The 21,911-nt window shown below is 42.4% G+C and overlaps 1 protein-coding gene across 6 annotated transcripts in view; it reads right to left on the reverse strand.

Annotated features, from left to right (window-relative positions):
* Positions 1 to 10,761: 10,761 nt before the first annotated feature.
* The window catches only part of PDGFRA (platelet derived growth factor receptor alpha), a 53,644-nt gene continuing 42,494 nt past the window's right edge, over positions 10,762 to 21,911 (reverse strand). For all 6 annotated transcript variants that reach the window (XM_045474033.1, XM_045474029.1, XM_045474032.1 and 3 more), the window contains exons 20-23: positions 21,759 to 21,858; positions 21,537 to 21,642; positions 19,760 to 20,001; positions 10,762 to 13,880 (exon numbers count right to left, since the gene is read on the reverse strand). In XM_045474033.1, the coding sequence (XP_045329989.1) occupies positions 13,733 to 13,880; positions 19,760 to 20,001; positions 21,537 to 21,642; positions 21,759 to 21,858 (596 nt within the window). In that variant the 3' untranslated portion in view covers positions 10,762 to 13,732. The remainder of the gene's footprint in view (positions 13,881 to 19,759; positions 20,002 to 21,536; positions 21,643 to 21,758; positions 21,859 to 21,911) is intronic.

The raw sequence follows: 21,911 nt of genomic DNA on the forward strand, positions 1-21,911 counted from the left end.
GTAGCCAGTATGGAAAACAGTATGGAGGTTCCACAAAAAATTAAAAATAGAAATGCCATATGATCCAACAGCTCCACTTCTGGGTATCTATCCAAAGAAAACAAAAACATTAATTCAAAAAGATATATGCACCCGTAGGTTCATTATAACATTATTTATAATAGCTGAGATACAGAAACACCTAAGTATCCATTGATGGATGAATAGATAAAGATGTGGTATATATATATATATATATATATATATATATATATATACACACACACACAATAGAATACTACTTAGCCATAAAATGAATAGAATCTTGTCATTTGTGATAGCGTGGATGGATCTGGAAGGTATTATGCTAAGAAAAATAAGTCAGACAGAGAAAGACAAATACCGCATGATTTCACTTACACATGGAATCTAAAAAACACAATAAACAAACTCAGGCCCATAGATACAGAGAATAGATTGGTGGTTTCAGAGGGAACGGGAGTTGGGGGGTGAAATGAGTGAAGGGGGTCAAGAAGTACAAACTTTCGGTTATAAAATAAGTAAGCTATGTGAATGTAATGTATAGCACAGGGAATATAGTCAGTAATATTGTAGTAACTTTGTATGGTGATGGACGGTAGCTAGACTTATTGAGGTGATCATTTTGCAACGTATACAAAGATTGAATCACTGTGGTACACCTGAAACTAATATAACATTGGATGTCAATTATACTTCAATTATTTAAAAACTTTGGGTTTTATTCAAAATAAGGAACGTAATTCTTCCCATAAGTCTGAAAGATGTGTTATGATGGTAAATGAAGGCATTCAGAAGAAGGTGTGATTTGGGGGGATTTAAGAGAAGCTCTGTTTAGACACTTTTCAGCACTTTGCAAATATGTCCTACTAAAAACGTCCCATACATTCATTGTCATGATTGTTGTTCCTCTTTTCACTAGAGAAAAGCACAGCCATTATGTAACAGGCATTTTAGATCGGTGCATACGGGCAGGAGCTTTGGGGTCAACATTGAATTTGGCCTCCAGAATTGCCAGAGTTGTGGCAGAGTGTTGCTTTCTCAATTACTCTGCTGACCCGAAGCCTCCTGTAACTACCCTCTCTGTGGATAGGTGGTTCACTCAATCCTGCACCAAATATTTACTAGACACTTACTCTGGACCAGGCACTGTTCTAGGTACCAGGGATATATCAGTAAAGAAAACAGATTTAAATCCTATAATCATGTAGTTACATACTAGCAGAGGAGACAGAAATAACAATGAACACAACAATAAATTATACGGTAAATTTATAAGTGGAGGAAAAAAGAAAAAGCAGAGGAGGGTAGGCGGAAAGGAAGTGTTGGAGGTGAGAGACAGTGTGGGAGTAAGGTGGTGGATGGTGCCGATGTCAATACGAAATAGAGCAGTCAGGCTTGGCTTCATGGAAAAAAATGAAATTGAACAGACATATGAAGAAAATGAGTGAATTATCCAAGCATAGCTGGGGAAGAGGATTCCAGGCAAAGGGAACAGCCAATTCAAAGGCCATAGCATGAGTGTGTTCTTGTGATTTAGCAACGAGGCCAGGGGGGTTGGAAGAGAGTGAACTAGAGGAGAAGAAGTTAGCGAGGTGGCAGAGGTCACACCTTGAAGGGCCTTGACACCTCTTTTCAGCAATTTATGTTTTACTCTGAGTGAAATGGAGAGCCGTTGCAGGGTTTTGAGCCAAGTGGGTAACTGCGATCTGACTTCATTTCTGAAGGGTCACTCTGGCTGTGGTATTGAAAATAGTGTACTACGGGAGGGAAAAGAGCAAAGCAAGGTAGACCCAAGAGTAATCCAAGCAAAAGGTGATGGTGACTTGGTGCACAGAGGTAGCAATGGAGTTAATGAGAAGTGGCCAGATTCTGAATCCACTTGGTTAGGCTTAAGGTAGAACCAAAGTCTTTGGCAGATCAAACGCAGAGTGTGAGAAAGAGAAGAAGAATTGTCAAGGATGACTCCAAGATTTGGAGCATAAGCAATTGGAAGATTAGGGTTGCCATCAATTGAATTGAGGGAGACTGAAGATGGACAAAGCTTGAGGGAAGAAGCGGGGGGTCAAGTTTTGAAGTTAAGAGGTCAACTATCTGACATCCAAATGAATACGCTGAGAATGCAGTTGGACACATGAATCTGTAGTTCAGGAGAGAGGACTGGGTTGGAAATATGCATTTAGGAATTGCCAGCATATACATGGTATGTGAAGCCGTGAGCTTAGATGAGACCAGAAAAAAAAATGAGGTTCAGAATTTGCCCTGGGGCACTTCAATATAAATAGAGACCAGGAGAAGAGAAGGATCAGCAGAGAGTGATTAAAACCGACCAGCAGTGCCAGATGAAAACCAAGAGAGGTTGATGTCTTGGAAACCCAGTGAAGAAAGTATATTACCACTTGGAATTACAGACGTCCCCACACAACTTTTTTGCTTATTATAAAAAGTTGCATCACTTATGAATGCATTTATTGCAAGTGATGGAAAACATGGACATAGTCACTTAAACATGTATTTTTTGTCATGCAAGAATAAAAAAAAAGAATGTGGAATTATAGAGGTCAGGGCTAATGCACCTGCGAAAAATGTCATCAGGAAACCTGTTGCAGTCTCCTGGACTGCCATTTTTAGGGTTTTTAATGTCATGGTCAAAAGATGGCTGCTACAACATTAGGAAGTGTCTTCAAGTTCCAGGCAGGAAGAAATGGGAAGGACAATGTGAGAAAGACAAAAACTTTTTCTCATCTTTGCCTTTTTAATGCAATAAGGAAGTCCTCCCCAGAAATTATACTCCCATCTTATTGACCAGAATCATGTCACATGGCCAAATTCTAGGTTCCAGGGAATGAGTGTTTTGTTTTCCAACATTCGTATTTTTAAAAAGCAATAAAAACAATATACAGAAAGATGTTGAGTGAGCCGATCTATAATATCTGCTGCAGAGGGTAGAAATCAGGCAGAGACAAAGGTCTCGTGACTGTAGAAGTAGATGAGAAATTGGGATTTCCAAGGTAATATCTCTCTGACAAATGAGTGTTTTGTAATGATCTATACCTAAGAGTTATAACCAGACACTGCCCTATTTCCACCTCATTTTACCTTTGTTCTGATCAATACCCAAGAATTTCACACATGACAGTACTTGTTTTTTTACTCTATTGGGCCTATACTATTCTCATTTGAAATGGTATCAACTAAAAGGATGACTTCAAGACCCAAACTTTCAGCCTCAACATCATTTTTGGTTTATGGGAATGACTGGCTCTGTCCCTGTCTTTCAAAGAGATGCTCTATCTGTAGATTATAGTTATTAAATATTCATGAGCACACTTTATAAAGGAAAGGTCAATTCATAAATCCTGGTTTATTGTTCTTTTGGCTTAGAATGTTCTTACCTCCTTCTCTGCCTGGGGGATAAAGATCTTTCAAAGGCCAATTCAAACACTTCTCTGCAACATTCCTTGGATTGATTAAAAGCTTTTTTCTCTGTATTTTGATAATCCTTTGAATTATATAGTATATATCATACTGCACTTTACCAAAATGTGTAGAATGCATCTACAACAACTCTTAGAAGGAAGTATTAAGGTCTTACATAAATTATCTAAGCTTCTATCTTAAGAAACCAGAGAAGAAAAAGCAAATTAAACCTGAAGTAATAAGGAGTAGAAATCAATAAAATAGAAATGGGACAAACATTAGAGAATAAGCAATGAAACCAGAAGCTGATTTTTTTTCAAAACTGTTCCTAAAATTGACAAACCTCTAGTCAATATCCTCAATAAAAAAAGAAAGACACAAATTATCAATATCATCAATGAACAAGGAGACAACACTACAGATCTTACAATATTAAAAAATAATAAGAAATGTTACCAACAACTTCATGACAATAAAGTAAAAAACTTTCTGCTAATATATTCATAATGGATATGGACAAACTTCTTTAAAAACACAAACTAGCCAACTTACTCAAAAATAATTAGATAGCTTGAAGAGCCCTACATTTATGGAAATTGATTCATTATTTGCAACCTTCCAACAAAGAAATTTCCAGGCCTAAATGGCTTCACTGATGAATTACATCAAACATTTAAGGGAGAAATAATACCAGTTCTACACAAACTCTTCCAGAATACAGAGGAGGAGGAAACATGTCCCAACTCATTATATAAGGCCATTTTATTACCTTTATACAAACTAAGACAAAGACAAGAATAGAAAACTATAAGTCAATACCCATTAAGAATAAGGATGGAATGTTCTATATATATCTTTTAGAACCACATATTCTGAAGTATGCTTCAAGTAAAAAAATATTCTTGTTGGAAGAGAAAAAAAAAGCTTTAACTGTGTGTACTCTATTAAAATAAAGCACATCAGAGGGCAGGTGGGGGGGATGGGTGAAATAGCTGAAGGGGATTAAGAGTACACTTATGATGAGCACTGAGTAATAAATACATTGTTGAATTGTTGAATCGCCATATTGTACACTTGAAACTAATATAAACTGTATGTTAACTATAATGTAATTAAAATTAAAAACTTAATAAAAAATAAAATAAAGTAAATTAAAAAAATAAAAGAGTCTTAGGACAAAAAAAGACTTGGAGCGCCTGGGTAGCTCAGTCGGTTAAGCTTCCAACTCTAGATTTCAGCTCAAGTCATGATCTCACACTTAGATAGAGTCCCACCTCAGGCTCTGCTCTGCACTGAGAGCTCAGAGCCTGCTTGGGATTCTCTCTCTCTCTCTCTCTCTCTCTCTCTCTTTCTGCCCGCCCCCACTCATGTTCACACTCTCTCTTTTTCTCAAAATAAATAAATAAACATTAAAAAAAAGAGAGAGAGACCCCAGCCATAAAGCATCTGAGGAGGAAACTTTTTTAAAATGTGTATTTACTTATTTTGAGAGAAAGAGAGAGCACTGGGCAGGGTAGGGGAGAGAGGGAGGGAGAACGAGAATCCCAAGCAGGCTCCACACCGTTAGCACAGAGCCCAATGTAGGGCTCAATCCCACAAACAGTGAGATCATAACCAGAGCTGAAATCAAGAGCCTGAAGCTTAACTGACTGAGCCACCCAGGTGCCCCAGGGGAGGGAACACTTTGATAAAGACACCTGCGGATAATGTAAGCAATAAGGACCTTAGATAAATAATTGTACTGTCCTAAGAATCTTGTGGAGTAAAATAAAGTCTGTGAGCAACAAGTATATGATAATTTCAATAGATGCAGGAAAAAGCTTTCCTAATCAACCACATCCATTTAATTATGTAGTGGAATTCCTAGCCAGTGAAATAAGATAAGTGAAACAAATAAAAGGCATCCAAATTGGGTAGGAAGAAGTAAAATCGTCTTTACTTACAGATAACATCACTTTCTGTATAAAAAAAATTTTTTAGGAACCTACGGAGTTGCAGAATATAAGGTCAATTGCATTTCTACATACCAGCTATAAATAGATATAGAAAAAATGCTATATATGGCATCAAAAAATGAAATATTTAGAAAAAATTAACAGAATGTAGGTAAATACATAAAACTATAAAATATAGTTTTTATAACTGAGATATTAGTATAAAGAAGACCGAACTAACTACAGAGGTAATCATGCCCACATGTTGGAAGACTCAATAGTGCTGAGATGTCAAGAGCATAAGCCCTAAACACAAATTTCAAGCATCCACTGTATCATGTCCGTTAACATCCTGTTAGTCAAAGAGAGTTACATGGTCAAGTCTAACATCAATGCAGTGAGAATATCTACTTCCCCTGTGAAGATGAGGGGGAGGAATATAGTTCTAAAGCATAATTTGATTTACCACAATGTTCACTGAACATGAGTGATATTAGTATCCCTAGGACTTAATACATGAGAAATGGTTGTTGAGTAACGACTAAATAAATGTCTTTTTAGAAAAAATATGACAAAATATCACTCTGTGCTTTGATTTGGAAGGATTCTTATTTCCCAAATCATAAATAGATCATAGAGTGTTGCAACCTTACCCTCACTGTGGACATCTCTTAGATTCTACCATCACTATAGTCTCACTCTGGTTGCAAAAGGAGCTATGATAGGAGCTGAATGGCTGCACCAAAATATATCATTCTCACAAGAAGTAGGAAATTGCTATTTTTTTCCCTGTTTTCTGTAGAGTTGAGGTGCAATGGTTGGGTTGAACATGTGTAAGAATAGAAAACAACCTTAATTAATTATTGTCCCATAACTTCCCCTACATACCTATTCTGTAGAGTTCGTTCTTCCTGTCCCTTTGGATGAAATTTAGAATCAACCCATTGACATTTTTTGTCATGCTTAGATAATGAAATGTTCTCTACTTCCTCCAGTATAGTAACTATATCAACTCTGAACTTCGTGAGAAGGTTTAATTTCTATTTCCCCATCTTGGACCTACTGAAGAAGGCGAAGGAAAGGTTACAGCGTTAAAAAGGTGATGGTGATCAGTTTCATCTCTATCTTCCCCAACTAGAGCTTTTTAATTCCTTCCCTACTCACAGTCCCTTCAGGGCTAATGGGGGGCATCGTTTGGAGAAGAAGTAAGAAGATGGAGATCTTACTTGGCTGGTACCGAGCTCAGTTAGTGTTAAGAACTATGAAGAGTCTGAGGTTTTATCCTAATTGCAAGCTAACAAATTGGCCTACCACGGTTTCATGGATGCTGCCAGAAAACACAAGAGACTCCTAAGTCAGAAACAGGACTTTACTACTCACAATCCAGTAAATACCATGAACTTGGTATTTACATCAGTTCTCCCTGCCCCCCAAGCCCTGTGGGGGTAATGCAATGTGTCCTGGGTGGGTGCTATTCAGGCACTGGCTTTGTGTCACAGCTCAAGAGCCCTAAGCTTAGGAAGCACCAGTCTTTTATTATGGGCTGCAAGTGAATGTGATCAACATTTGTCCCAGAAGGGGACATCGTCTTTATTATACTGGCCATTAAACAAATCTGCTTTCTGCTCTGGAGAAAGACTATTTCTGTCTCCCATGATGTAGAGATCTTGTCTGTCGTGTTAATTTCTGAATCCCCGTGCCTAAAACAGTGCCTAGCTCAACAACATCTAAGGATAGGGGAATACAATTTGGGGAGGAGGGATGTGAAGTTGGCCATAGAGTATCTGGAATCAAGCTAGGACAGAGGCTTCAGGAAGCAAATCCACCAGGTCTGGCTCCCCCGGCCCTACCTTCCCATTCTCAAATGTTCCAACAACACTCTGTGTCCTCTGGTTGCAGAAAAGCTTTGGTTTTATCAGAAGGCTCCCTAGAGCTATAATCCATATCACTCAGAACATACATGATATAGTCCTCCGGCTGCTTGTGACTCCCACGTACAGAATGTGGCCTCCACCCACCACAATTTTCTGTTCTGCGCTGCTCTGCCCTGTGATGTAATGTTCCCCTCAGGTAATTAGCCAGTTGGAATCAACTCCACCAGCTGCCTCACTGAGGCTTACATATCCTAGAGATCACCTAAACAAAGAAGAGGCTGCTCTCTAATAAATATTTGTTGAAGAGATTAATTTAAAAGATGATTTTCTGTGGCCAGATCATTACATCATGGCCTCATGCATTTTCTGCACTTAGGAAACTAACCCCAACGTTTCTAGGGAAAAAGAACGGGTGTCTAATAATCTCAGGCTGGCGAAGAATGTATCCACTCTGGAATTGTCTCCACATACACCAGATATGACAGGCTACCCTGTGGGACAGCAAGCTCGAACAAAACGAGAAATGGGATGGAATACTCAGGTCAGAGAAGAAAAACGTTTTCTTCATTTCAAAGCGTTCCTTAATTCCTCATCAAGTCTAAAACTTTGACCAACCCAACAATCTGCAGCTTAAGCACCACACAGAAAGCACTGGATCCGATTCTGTGCGGAGCAGTCAGCATGAAATGTAATGAAATTCAAAATAGACAGGATACACATGCTCCAGAGGGAAGTCATTAATACCCATGAATAATGATAAAGCAAAATACCATCTGCCAGGATAATGTGGCAAATCTTTTTAAAATTCCAATTAGCCTTTAAACCAGAAACAGGGAGCAAATATGCTCCCCCTGCCATGTGAAACCATGTGTCCTTGATATCTCCACTGCTCTATACGTGGACTAGGATGCAGGTGATGGAAACATTAGCCACACAGGAATAGATTTTGGAGGATGCGTTCATTATTCTCTAGGACACAGGTGCTATTCATGTAACCGGGTGGAACGGAACATTATAATCTGCTAATTAAGGCCACATACATATTTTTTCACCTGTATCTTAAGTGTAGGGGTGAAAAAAATTGTGTCTGTTATAAGCACGGTATATTCATTTTGCTGTAACAACATGATTGGGTTTGATCCTTATATGTATTCGGAGTCAGAGATAATGAAGCATTTCTATAGCCATTATCTTGGGGAAAATTGCCTAGTTTATGATGGATTCAGATATTCTAAGTCATTTTCCCGAGCTGCATTTTATGAAGCATATAACTGTTAAAGTCATAATATCCATTATTACAGCTGTTGTAGTATAGCCTAAAAGGAAATCGTTATTATAAACGTGTAAAATACTTCCATAGGCCAACTAATCCATCACTTGTCTTTTGAAACACCTCAGGCAGCAAGGCTTCTCAGTATCTCTTGCTTTCCCTGGTCTGTTGTGGTATAAACAGCACTGGAATTGGTACAATTTCGAATTTCTGGCCCTAATGCTCTCATCACTCCGCTGTATGATTTTTAGAAGCCACTGGGTTTCCTCATCTGTAAACTCTCTTCCCGGCCTCAAAATCCCATCTTGAGAATCAAAAGAAGTGAATGTGAACAGGATCTTTGAAAAAGCTGGAAAATCCTCCAATAGTGAAAATCACTTTTATCACCACGAGGGGATAAAGAAGGCTGCGTTGTCTATACTATATTGAGAGGTAGAGTTATGCATTAAACAGGAGAACAGAAAGATCTGTTCTTTCTGCAGGCTTAGCACCTTGTGTGGATGCTAGATTAGGCAGCTATTGTTTAATCAGTAGGATTATTGTTCCTGATGATCCCTCTCCTTTCTGGGGCTGAACAGAAGCAGAGCCAATACTCAGCCTACATTGACATCTTCTAACTTAACTCCAAGGAGGTGTACTTTGATCTGCAGGCTGATTGAATATGGGCCAGAAGGAGTTCTGTTGGAATAGGGTGCTATATTCCAATTATTAATAACAATCAATTTCCATAACCGGAAATTGAAAATAAATTGAATTAAAAAAAATAAAAATAAAAACTAAAAATAAAAAATAGGGGTGCCTGGGTGGCTCAGTCAGTTAAGCAACTGACTTCGGCTCAGGTCATGATCTCACGGTTCGTGGGTTCGAGCCCCACATCGGGCTCTGTGCTGACAGCTCAGAGCCTGGAGCCTGCTTCAGATTCTGTGTCTCCCTCTCTCTCTGCCCCTCCCCCACTTGTGCTCTGTATCTCTCTCTCTCTCTCTCTCAAAAATAAATTTTAAAAAATGTAAAAAAAAAATTTTTTAAAAAGAAAATAAATTGAATTATACAATTTTTGTTTTGTAAATCCGTGTCGTTTGATTCGGCATGCCTCAGAGTGCAAAAACTGACACCTTCCTGACACTTACGACTTCACAGCGAGCAATGAGAGGTAGAGGAGACCCGAGAAAACTAGGGCTAATAAAATAATCTGCAAAGCAGGTGACTCCCGTCCCAAAATTTACTGTGACAGTCGGATGTGAAGGCTTGGGCTTAACATCAATTTATTTCCGCACACCCTTTGGCCTAGCAATTTATTTCCAGGATTCCACCCTAACAAGACACTCCTATGTGTGCACAAGGCTATTCAAGAAGTCATTTCCGTAGCGAAGAATGGGAACCTATAAATGCACCTATAGGAACATGATTGCATAAATTATGGTACATTCACATAATGAGAAACTATATAGCTGATAAAAATTGAGGGAGGTCTATCTATATGTACTTCTCACAGAGCTCTGTAAAACATAGCATTAAAAGAGAAGAGCAGTATAAGCTCTGATAATGATGTATGCGTATAGGTTCATCAATTGGAACAAATGTACCACTCTCGTGGGAGATGCTGATAATAGGGGAGGCTTTGCATGAGTGGGGAGAGCGGGTATACGGGAAACCTCCGTACCTTCTGTTCAATTTTGCTGTGAACCTAAAACTGCTGTAGGAAATAAAGCCGATTTAAAAAAAGGAAAAAAAGCACTTTGCAAAGCGTTACGTAAAGTAAATACCATTTAGGTAAAACATGAAGCAAAAATAGAGATGTATATACGGGTACATAAGCAGATGCACAGAGAGGAGAGCGGAAAGATGAAAGATGCAATTCTGCCTCTGGGAACCCGGACAGGGACAGGGAAGAAGATACAGTGAAGAAAGCCTTTAATCGCTCGTATCACACACACCTACAATGTTTGAATGTTGCAAATGCACTCCTGTGCTCCTGCGGGGGAGAAAAGCACGATGCAATAAAATGCTATTCAAACAAACAAGCAAACAATAGGATTGAGGATGAGCCAAGTGCCGGTTATCTTTAAGTTAAACGCTGTGTCTGAAAACTAACGCGCTCAAATAACGTTTAAATCTTAAAATTCCCATTGGTTTCATCAAAACCACGATATGATGCCCTACTGAAATACTGCTCAGAAAGCGCATTGAACAAGATTGCTTCAATTTATGTGATTCAGCTAAAAACAAAAATGCTGGGACCTTAGTGTAACTTTAAATTATATATATCATTTATTGAAATATAAAGATCTTCATTTACATGTTTTAAAACAAAAACACGAACGGGGCATTCTGTAATAACATTTTTTATCAGTAGACCCTACCTATTGAGTTACTTCACAAACATTCACCACACCACTGTTTTGGAAACACTTATGTATTTTTCTCTTTATTTTTCTAAAATATAAATTTTGGACATTCAAAAGTGCAACAGTTAATGTGCCTGTGGGGAATATCACAGTCAAAAAAATATAAACAAAGGCAGTGATACAGCTTGTCATAAATGTTTTGGCAGTATTCTCCAAGTCTATAAAGAAATACATATATACATATTGATGTATAACATCATTTTATGTCACGTCCCTCTTCACAAAAATAGGACCGTTTGTACAGATTGGCAGACCACATTTTAAGGACATCATTGATCATTTAAAAAAAAAAGTCACAAATTGTGTGTCTCAGGCCAGCTTTGATTGTCTTCATAAAAACAGAAAGCAGGAAGGATTGGCAAATTTTCATCTGGGGATTTTGCAGGAGGCCAAAAAGGAAACAAGTCTGTGATACAATGAAAATACTGTTAAAAAAAAATAAGATGCAGTCACACAAAAACTTAGGTGGGAGTATTCATTAGGACTGGAACCTGCTTGTCTGAGAATTTTCATCCAGCCCCATGATGTCACACAAAATTCAAAGGAACATCAAAATGCAAAGCACCAACAAGAGAAGGCTGTACAAGGGAGAGTGAGCGATAAACAGAGTGCTTGAGCTGTGATTCTAGAAACACAAATGTATTTCAAGTCTAATTGGCTCTACAGAACCTAGTCAGATTTTCTTTTTTAATTGGCCAATCTGGCTCAGTCTTCACACTTAGTATGAAAAAGGTGGGTAAGAACGTTGGGGTTTGCACTGAGATCATACCACTAGGTAGTCAAGTACCTTGTTTCTGCTGCTACCTCTTCCAAGGAGCACGGACGGTGATTGCGGCAATCACAGCCCATGTTTCATTCGTATGGTGTCAGCAATTAAGCAGTAGTGCAGAGGATGCCAATGAACCCACCCCAATCCGTCTGACAGTTTGGATGGAGGTGACAATGTGTCCTGCTATGTCACCCCAAAATTTCAGCACAACTTTTTAGTTTTTTTTTTTTTGTTTTCACCAAAATATTAACCTGGTTATACAGAGACCTGGCACTCTGAATCGCATCATTTTTGTACATGCCTCTGGGGGGCTGGGGCGGGGTGGGGGAGCGGGTGGCAAGTTCAGGTCCCCCATGCAGTAGGGAGCAATGTCTTTACTTTTGGAAAGACCTGCTAAACCAAGGTTTTGCTTTTGCAGCCTCAGCTAAGACTGGAAAGTTAAATTAAGGGCAGCAATTGCCACATATATGGCATTAAACGTCACTGACCCAAAGCCAAGGACTTAAATGGTAGGCTTCCTGCATGGCTGACTTCCAGCCTAGTTCCAAATTTCAAATTATCTGTGTCCCATGGCAACTTCCTGTACCCTAAGCTGGTGTTGCCCAAACCTGGCTAACCAAAACAGCCAGGGAGTTTATAAAAAGACAGGTTCCTACTCCTGACCAGACTTAATAATTCAGAAGATCTGGGGTGGGGACCTAGAATCTGGTGTTCCCAGTTGCGATCCCATTTGGGAACCAAGGATCCAGGCTAATGCACATGCAGTATTCATTAAATAATGCCTTTATGTTCTCACAGTTTCAAACTATTTCTCTTTGGGGTATGAGGTGAAAGAAAGGGGGCTGATATTCCAGGCATCCTTCTGACCCTTCTAGGGTTTGTAAAATTTTAAAAACACAGATTTGGGGATCCACCAACGTTATCACCAAGCATGAAAACGACCTCTGCAAATCCAGTCTTTTTTACTGATGATTGTATTTTCCACTGGGTAGTAACATGACAAGTCATGTTAGGCATGGGCTTATGCCTTTAGATTGCGAACATTTAGGATTTCGGGGTTTTGTTTCTTTCAAATCCCATTACTTCAGAGGGCAGTTCATTGTTTTTAGTACAACGGATTAGGGAACCTATTCGGCACACAGTTAAAAACACTGACTTTCTGGAAGACGCTACTTTTACTGTTCTCTATGTTCAACTACATTTAATCCACTAAAGCTATTACCATATTTTATAGAGAAACATCGGTTATTTGATACAAATGTCACAAACTGTCGAACTTGTCACCTACTTAGTAAGAATCTTTTTTTTTTTTTTTAAACTGTGCTTTCTCTGTAGGGAAAACGTGTTACACATTACACATGTAGCATTACTGAATAACAGTAGGTTACAATAGGAAAATGAGTGTCTGGGCTTCTAAATGACCCAAATCTAGTAAACAAGATCGGTTAATTATTATTCTTTATCTCTTTAACACTAAAAAAAAGAAAAAAAAAAAAAAAAAGTAAGATGCTATAGTACCAGTACCTTTTAAGGTTCAAAAGTGGTTTTGCATGTACTTCCCAGGAAAGTTCAACGGCAACTGATACCAGGTTTCAAGCAGGAAGTACATGGGTGGGTTGAGTGGTCTCTTCAGAAGTCCAGAGCAGTTAATAGAAATCTAAACACACCCTCAGTTAGAGTTATTTACATAATTACAATGCTGGAGTTTTCTCGTAAATAAAAATCGTGTATGTTGGACTCTCACCAATGCCCTTGAAACACAAAGTTCACCTTCCGTGGCCTATTATTTCTTTGTCCATCTATCTCCAAACTTCACACACCGCTGAGATGCTACTAAAGCATTGCAAGGGCAACGCTAAGAAAGTTCATTCCGAAATATCCCATTCATCCATATTTAGAAGGCTCCCTGAGGCCCTTGGCTGGGAACTTCTCTTTACACATCGTCCAAGTCCTCCTCCCCAACTTTGCATTGCAATAAAGTGGTTTTCTTAAAGGGATCCAAGGTGGCTCCAAGAGTGGAAGGTACCCCCTGAATCTGCCAGTCACAGGAAGCTGTCCTCTACCAGGTCTGAGGAGTCTATGCCAATGTCATCCATCATGTCGATGTCCTCGATGGTTTCATCCTCTCTCTTGACGAAAGTAGAGCTGCTGGAACCTGTCTCAATGGCGCTCTCTTCTGAGGTCTGCGAGCTGGTGGAGGGAGAGAATAGGAAAGGTTAAGCCCAGGTACAGACCGACGAGACCACGGTTGTGTGACCAAGGTGGCCGCCCACCCCCCCCCCCCCCCACACACACAAAGGCAAAGGAACTCTTTCTGCAAGATCCTTTGGCCACCGAATTAGGCAAGATCCTGCCACCAAGCCAGACAGCTCCTCATCATCCACCACACTGCAGGGGGCCCAGTGGAAAACCAAGAACCCCCAGGTCACCTTCACCCTTCCGCCTTCCTTCTCTCCCGTCAAATCTTTCAGCAGAGCTGCTAACACGCTGCCACGATTCTTTCCCTACCCAGTCCTAGTGGAAAAGAGAGTGGGCAGTGCCTGGTCAAAAGACAGAGGGGGATGAAATCAGCTGCAAACCACAGCCCAGCCAGTCCCTTGCTGTGAAATTTCCCGAGCACCCAAATGGTGTTGTCAGGATCTGACCCCACGCCCCTGGAATGCCTTCCTCCCCCTCCTCTTTATACCCACCCCCCACGTTCCCTGGCCCCAGTCATGAAGGCGGGTGAAGGCTCCTTACTCACTAGAGTAGCGGCCGAAAGGGAGCGTTCTATCGTCAAAAAGCCTTAGGTCTGGAATCACCCACCACTTAGTAGCTGTGGGAGTCACACGAGTCACTTAACTCCCTGAACTTGTTCCCTGGCTTACAAGATGGGATGACAGGGGCACCTGGATGGCTCATTCAGTTCAGCATCCGACTCTTGATTCTGGATCAGGTCATGATCTCACAGTTCATGAGTTCGAGCCCTGCGTCAGGCTCTGTGCTGAAAGCGCGGAGCCTGCTTGGGATTCTCCCTCTCTCCCTCTCTCTCTGCCCTTCTTCCGCTCATACCCCCTCTCAAACTAAGTAAATAAAAACTTTTTAAAAATTACATTAAATAAAATGAGATGACAATAGTACCTGACAGTATTCCTATCTGTTAAGGAAATTAAATAAGGTAATAACCATAAAGCACTGAGCACAGGACCTACAACATACTAAGTGTCCAATGAATATTAGTTATTACTATTATTATTGCTATCACTCAAATCCTTACCTGATTAGGGCCTGAATATCAGATATCAGGAAACAGTTGTTAATTTTCTCACATGTGATCATGCTGTTATAATTATGTAAGAGAGAGAGTATCCTTATTCTTAGGAGATGTTCGCAGGAGTTTCAAATGTTTTAGCAAGGAAAAATAAGCAGGGGTGTGTACGTGGTACATGTATATTTACATATCATATGTTATTAAATATGTAGTATTGGGGCACCTGGGTGATTCAGTCGGTTAAGCATCCGACTCTTGATTTGGGCTCAGGTCATGATCTCATGGTTCATGAGATCGAGCCCCACGCTGGGCTCTGCACTGACAGTGTGGAGTCTGCTTGGGATTCTCTCTCTCCCCCCGCCCCCCTGCTCCTCTCCTGCTCACACACGTGCTCGCTCTCTCTCAAAATAAACTTAAAAAGAATATGTAGTACATATTATTATATATTATGTATAGACACAACATAGGTATAACTACATATATATACATATATATGTATATACGCGTATATATGCATATATATGTAAGGTTAGATAAACCACACATGGCAAAATGTTAACAACTACTAAAGCTAAGTGGTAGATGGATTCACTCAATCTTTCTGAACGTTTAAAATTTCTCACAAGGATTTTTAGAAAAATAATTCTCCCTAGTCTCTAGCCCGTCATGATTCCCTGTCTTCCTGTCTCTGAACTCTTACCGCCTTATCATTATCCTGCCTTGGATTGCGAAATTTCTATATATATCTTTTTGCCACAAGCAGGTTATCTGCTGATAGGCAGGATGGTCTGCTCTCACCGTGAGGCTGCAACTGTAGACATAACACAGAAACCATACCATTGGCTGGCCAGCCAGAGGAAGCAGTCTCACACACGTGCCCAATAGGGGCTCTCAGCCCTGCTGGCTGTTTTCTTCCTGAAGGGCCAGGCCTGACTCCTCTGTCTCTCCCCCTCCTCTCTAGGTCAGTTCAGTTTCCAGGCAGAAAACTGAGCCTGGCATATAGAAGCCCATGCGAAATGGTCTGCTGCCATCCATCCCAAAGGTGGCCTGGAGAGTTCTTAGAACCTGCAGGGTGGCTACACTGAGGGGTCTTTTCACAACCCCACAGATTGGACATTTCCCTAGGACTGAGAGCTTCTGTCTCTGTTCTTACTTTGTACTCTACCCTCCCCTCGGCTTACACCCTGGTCCTGCAGCCTCACTGTGAACCCCAAGTCCACTTGGCTGGTCTTGATAACCATGTTGTCCCGACAACCTCTCTCTCTGGGAAGCCAGTCCCGGTTCATGGGGCCCTGGCCAATAGCTGGAGGCTGGAGTCAACGTTTGGAGATGGCCCTAACCCCGCCAGGACCTGCATTTATGAGACTGCTCTAGATGCCATGATTTGGACTAAGGTCCCCTTCTTGGGGGCAAGTTCTACAGCTGAGTCCTACAGTGGAGTCATTCCCCTTGCACTGACTCTCCTGGGCCTGACATGCTCCTCTCTCGGCCAGTCTACCTCACAGAGAGAAGGCAAGGGTATGGGCGTGGAGGAAGCTAACTTCCACAGAGACTCAGCACGAGATCATCCTTGCAGCTTGCCAGGCTTCATGGTGGTCCTAAAGCTGATGACTGGGCTTACTTCTGAGTCCCAAGCCACAGTGCCCATCTTGTGGCCCAGGGCCTGGCTCCTGATATCCCTGACCCAGCAGCCCCAAACCCTCTATAGCAAGCAAGGCCCAGTCTTTCTCATACCCATTCCCCTCCCAAGGCCAAGCCCCCTGAGCCCAAGAAGATTGCACAGGATCATCATGCTTTCCTAGACCTAGAGCATCTCAGCCCTGGGATCCCCCTTCACTAGGATAGGCTGAACTGTGTCCCCCTCCCCCCCCCCCAACAAAACTCACATGTGAAATCCCTAATCCCCATTGTGATTATCTTTGGAGATAGGGCCTTTAAGGAGGTAATCACAGTTAAATGAGGTCATTAAAGTGGGGCTCTCACCCAATAGAAACGGTGTCCTTGTAAGAGGAAGAGACACCTGTGATACACACACAGAAAAAGACCATGAGAGGACACATTAAGAAGATGGCCATCTGCAAGCCAAGGAAAGGGGCTGCAGGAAAAATCAAACCTGCCAACACCTTGATCTTGGACTGCCAGCCTCCAGGACTGTGAGAAAATAAATGTCTATTGTTTAAGCCCCCAAGTCTACGGTATTGTGTTATGGCAGCCCAAGCTAACCAAGACATTCCCCACGCTCAGCCCATCTGTGAGGACCACAGCTTCGCCTGACCTGGTGTAGTCATTTGGGACATACTCTGCCCAATTAGAAGACCAAATGTATTGCCCTTCCAGAGGTTCTAATTATCTAACACAACAACTTTCTATCAACTAGAATTGTTCTCTCCACGTAATATACGTCAAACTCTGCATTACAGCCTGGTATACGCCTAGAAAAGTTCTGGGCACCTTTCTTGTGTTATTTATCAATACGACTTTCTTTTTTTAAGTTTATTCATTCTGAGAGAGTGAGAGAGAGCAGGGGAGGAACAGAGAGAGAGGGAGAGAGAGAATCCCAAGCAGGCTCCGTACTGTGAGTACAGAGCCCGACACGGGGCTCAAACTCATGAATGGTGAAAGTCCCTACAACTTTCTAACTTAATTTAGAAACAAAACCTTTTGGGGTGCCTAGGTAGCTCACTCGGTCAAGTGTCCAACTCTTGATTTGGGCATGATCTCACGGTTTGTGAGTTCGAGCCCCATTTGGGTTCTAAGCTCACAGCATGGAGCCTGTTTGAGATTCTCTCTGTGCCTCCCAGCTTGTTCACTGGCTCTCTCTCTCTCTCTCCTCAAAATAAATAAGTAAAGAAAAAAAAAGAGGCAAAACTTTTTTGTCACTGAAATATTATTCAGAGCCCCTAAATACAAAATAACCAAATGGATGGCAGATCTGGGGTCAAGGGCTACCACAGATCTCCAAAAGCTGGAGAAACGTTTCGCTAAAACAACACAAACATATTTTTGCAAAGGTAAGTCAGAGCGCTTTGCGCCATCTCCAATCCTCATTAACCCATTCCAAAAACAAAAAAACACAATCATACTTTTTTAAATTACCTGGTTCACACCAACGGCAAGGGATGTCACAATCACAAGCCTCCAAAATAATAATGCCGTATGCTTCTGCCTAAATAATTACATGTAGCTAACCAAAAGAGGAAGAAGGGAGAAAAACATCCTCAATGAAGATGGAAAAAAGAGACACATCACTTTCACCTGCCTCTGTTCAAGGACCCTGCAAAGACAGTGGAGACCAAAGACACAGTCCCCTCGTCTGGACGTTCAAACCAATGGTTCTACTCCCAGCTGCGTATTAGCATCGCTTTGGTCGTAAGTTAATGGATCCAGGTAATGATCAACAATGGCTGTTGATGTCACAAAAGGGGAGGCCACTGGACAGCATGCAGCTCCCGACGGAAGGACACAGCATGATCTTTGAGGCACACATGCCAAAAAAATCTAACCTGAGTCAGATCAAGCCTCTAGACCACCAGTTTACAACAAATACAGGAGATAAAGCACATGAAGACACACTACAGGATGCAATCAACAAAATTCTGAACGTGAGAACGTGATGGCCAAACGCTCCAGGTCCTTCACACATACTATGCAAAGTGGGTAAAAAGAGGCAAGACAAATGCATAGAGACAAAGCAACTAAAGGCCATGTGTCACTCTTAATTTGCGTCTCAATTAGAATAAAACAAATGCAAAATAATACTTATCAGAGAGTTGGGGAGATTTGACCACTGGATATCTGATGCTCCTAACAATTTACTGTCAATTGGTGGGGGAGGGGTGAGAAAATGATATCGTAATTTATTTTTAATAATCCAGTTATTTCTTTCAATAGAGTCATAGGGGGCCTGGGCGGCTCAGTCGGTTAAGCACCTGACTCTTGCTTTCAGCTCAGGTCATGATCTCACAGTTTGTGCGACTGAACCCTAGGTCAGGCTCCACGATGACAGCATAGGGCCTGTTTAGGATTCTCTCTCCTCGCTCTCTGTTCCTCCCCCGTTCACGTTCTCGGTCTGTCTCAAAATAAATACACTTAAAACATTTTTTAAATAGAGCCTTTATCTTTTAGAGACCCATGATGGAATATTTATGGGTGAAATGACACAATGTCTAGGACTGGCTTCAAAATAATCCAAGGAGAGTAGTAGTCGATTCATGCATTCTGGCCATGAGTTCATGCACGCTCAAATTGGGTGACAGATTAACTGACAGGTCACTGTACAACTTGAGTCGGGCACGTTAGAAGTCTTCCATTATACAAAGTTAAAAAGGAAGAACAAATCAGCCAGGAAGCGCCTGGGTCCCATTCCCAGAGATTCTAACTCGTTGGTCTGGGTGATGTGCATAGATCGGTTTTCTAGTCTCCCCAGGTGATCCGAGCTTACAGCTAGGGGTAAGATCCACCGATGAAGCATCCAATAGCCCAGTCTGGCCTCTCTCTCAGCTCTCTCCTCCATTCCATGACCAGTGCAGAAAACAGCAAGAGAGGCTTCTAGTATCTCAATAATCAGAGCGGCTGCAACAGTCTGATCAAAACACCTGAGGACTCCGGTCAAAGACTCTCCACCCTGCCTGCCCTATACCTCCCCCAGCCCCACGGGGCAGGTATGAGGAGCATCTGGGAAGCATTTACATAAGGAAACAGACCCTTCGGAGGCTCTGCCACCCCTCCCCTCGAACAGATGCACTGATGTCGCCAGGGCAATGGCTCCCCTCCTTCAGGTGCGCTGGGGGGTGGAGGGGAGCTCTGCAGGAGGCCCTACCTGTGTCTGTTCCTCTTGCCCAGGTCCTCCTCCTCAGGAACAGGGTCGATGTCGGGCAGAGGGATGATGTAGCCGCTGTCTGCACTCAGCCTCTGCTCGTCCAGGCTGCCTTCCCAGTCCTTCAGCTTGTCTTCCTCGTGTTTGTAGGTGACGCCGATGTAGGCGTTGTCCGAGTCCACGCGCATGCGCGCCACGGCAGGGTGGTCGCTCTTCAAGAAGTCCAGGTGAATCTTTTCGTAGCTCTGCAGATATGCATTTCACGTGGTTAACCAAGTGTCACCCACTGAACTGCAGAAAGGACGCTCAGAACCGTCTGTGTTTCCAAGCTACCGCACAGATGCGGGGTTGAGACAACTGAAGGAGAGTCAGCTGTCAACTGTCACATCCCAGGGATGTGGGACACGGGGAAAGGACCACTGATGGCAGAGATCTCCTGCCATCCTACCAATGGGATCTCTCATTCTCCTTAAGATACAATGAGCCCCAGGGCACCTGGGTAGCTCAGTGGGTTAAGCCACTGACTCTTGGTTTTGGCTCAGGTCATGATCTCGCAGTTATTGAGTTTGAGCCCCGCATAGCACTGAGCCTGCTTGGGATTCTCTCTCTCTCTCTCTCTCTCTCTCTCTCTCTCTCTCTTTCTCTCTCCCTCTGCTCCTCCCCCGCTCTCTCTGTCGCTCTCCAAATAAACTTGTTTAAAAAAAGATACAATGAACCCCTTCACTGAGTTGGTAGCTATGACTGTGTTCCCACCCACCTCCATGCACACACACTCCCTTCTCTGGGACTAGCGGGGAGCCTTCTGGTCCCAATACATAGTCCCTTCAGGGCGTGGATGGGTCTCAATAAGAGGGGACAAGGACTTCCACTGAAAGCACCACCCCTGAAACCTTCCTGACCCTTAAACGTTGGAGAAATCTAACTCAAAACTTACAGAACTTGGATCTAAAAAGACTTCATTTTCCAGACCAATTCCAGTCTCTTCCCACCCATACATCTTACTTAACCAGCCAGGGCATCTTTGACTGAGCCACCATTAATTTCCTTCTGCCTCCTCATTGCCTCACTTATGGGAGTTGTAACGGGCAGTGAGATAATCAGTAGACACAAGTATTTAACGCCCAGTTCAGCATGCAACGACCTAACGCTGCTCCTCTGTGAGAAGGACAAGCAATAAATATGAAGACTCTACATACTGACGAACCTGAATCTTAGAAATTGCATTGATGATACAACTGTGTCTGGGGCTCCTTCACAGCATCTCGGCAGAAAGTTGTTTCATTTATTAACATATCCTGCTTGGCTCCATGAAATTACATTTGTTCCTTTGAACAATGCTTCCTATTCCGCAAAAAAACCAGCTGGAGCCACAGATAACAGCTGAGGTTGTTCCTTCCAGTCAGCTGGTGAAAGCCAATTTCACATGGATTTAAGTGCATTCAAATTAGCGATTTAATGGCTGTGGATGCCCTGAGACTTCTAACTGCACGGTAGCTTCAGATACTCGAACATCTGGAGAATAAAGTGCTTACAGGTGTCGCACACTTGAGATAAAAGGGGAGCCCTGAGGAGAGGGGAGGGTTTTCATTCATCATCGCTACCAGGGGCCGGGGGAGCACGCTATGAAAGCCCTGGCCACTGGATCAAACAATCTTCCTCCCCTTTGGAAACGTTCCTTTAAAACAGCGTTGAACTGTGCTGCTCGCTCGCGTGACTGCCTGCTCTTGACTTCTCCCTTTGCCCGTGCCGTTCCACCCAGCTTGGAGGGGCCCAGACAAACCTTCTTATATTGTCCCGGCAACAGATTCTCCACAATCTCACTCAGGTGGTAAAAGGAGGGTCTCTTCTCCGGCTCACTGTGCCAGCACTTGACCATGATTTCATAGCTGCGGAAGCACACAACTCCGAGTGGGCACAGGGAGGAGTGTCAGGGCACCCCCGCCCCACCCCACACGCCCGCCGGGCATGAACGCAAGGCGCACGAGATGGGGAGGGGGCTCACACTTCGCTGGTGGCGTGGTCAGGCTTGGCCATCCGGTACCCGTTCTTGATCTTGTTGTAGAAAGTGGAATCCACCATCATGCCAGGGTACGGGGTGCCCCCTGAAAACCAAAGGGAACAACCAGGATTAACGAGCGTGCGTTACACTGCTGAG

The sequence above is a fragment of the Leopardus geoffroyi genome, chromosome B1, assembly GCF_018350155.1.
Source record: "Leopardus geoffroyi isolate Oge1 chromosome B1, O.geoffroyi_Oge1_pat1.0, whole genome shotgun sequence".
NCBI lineage: Eukaryota > Metazoa > Chordata > Mammalia > Carnivora > Felidae > Leopardus > Leopardus geoffroyi.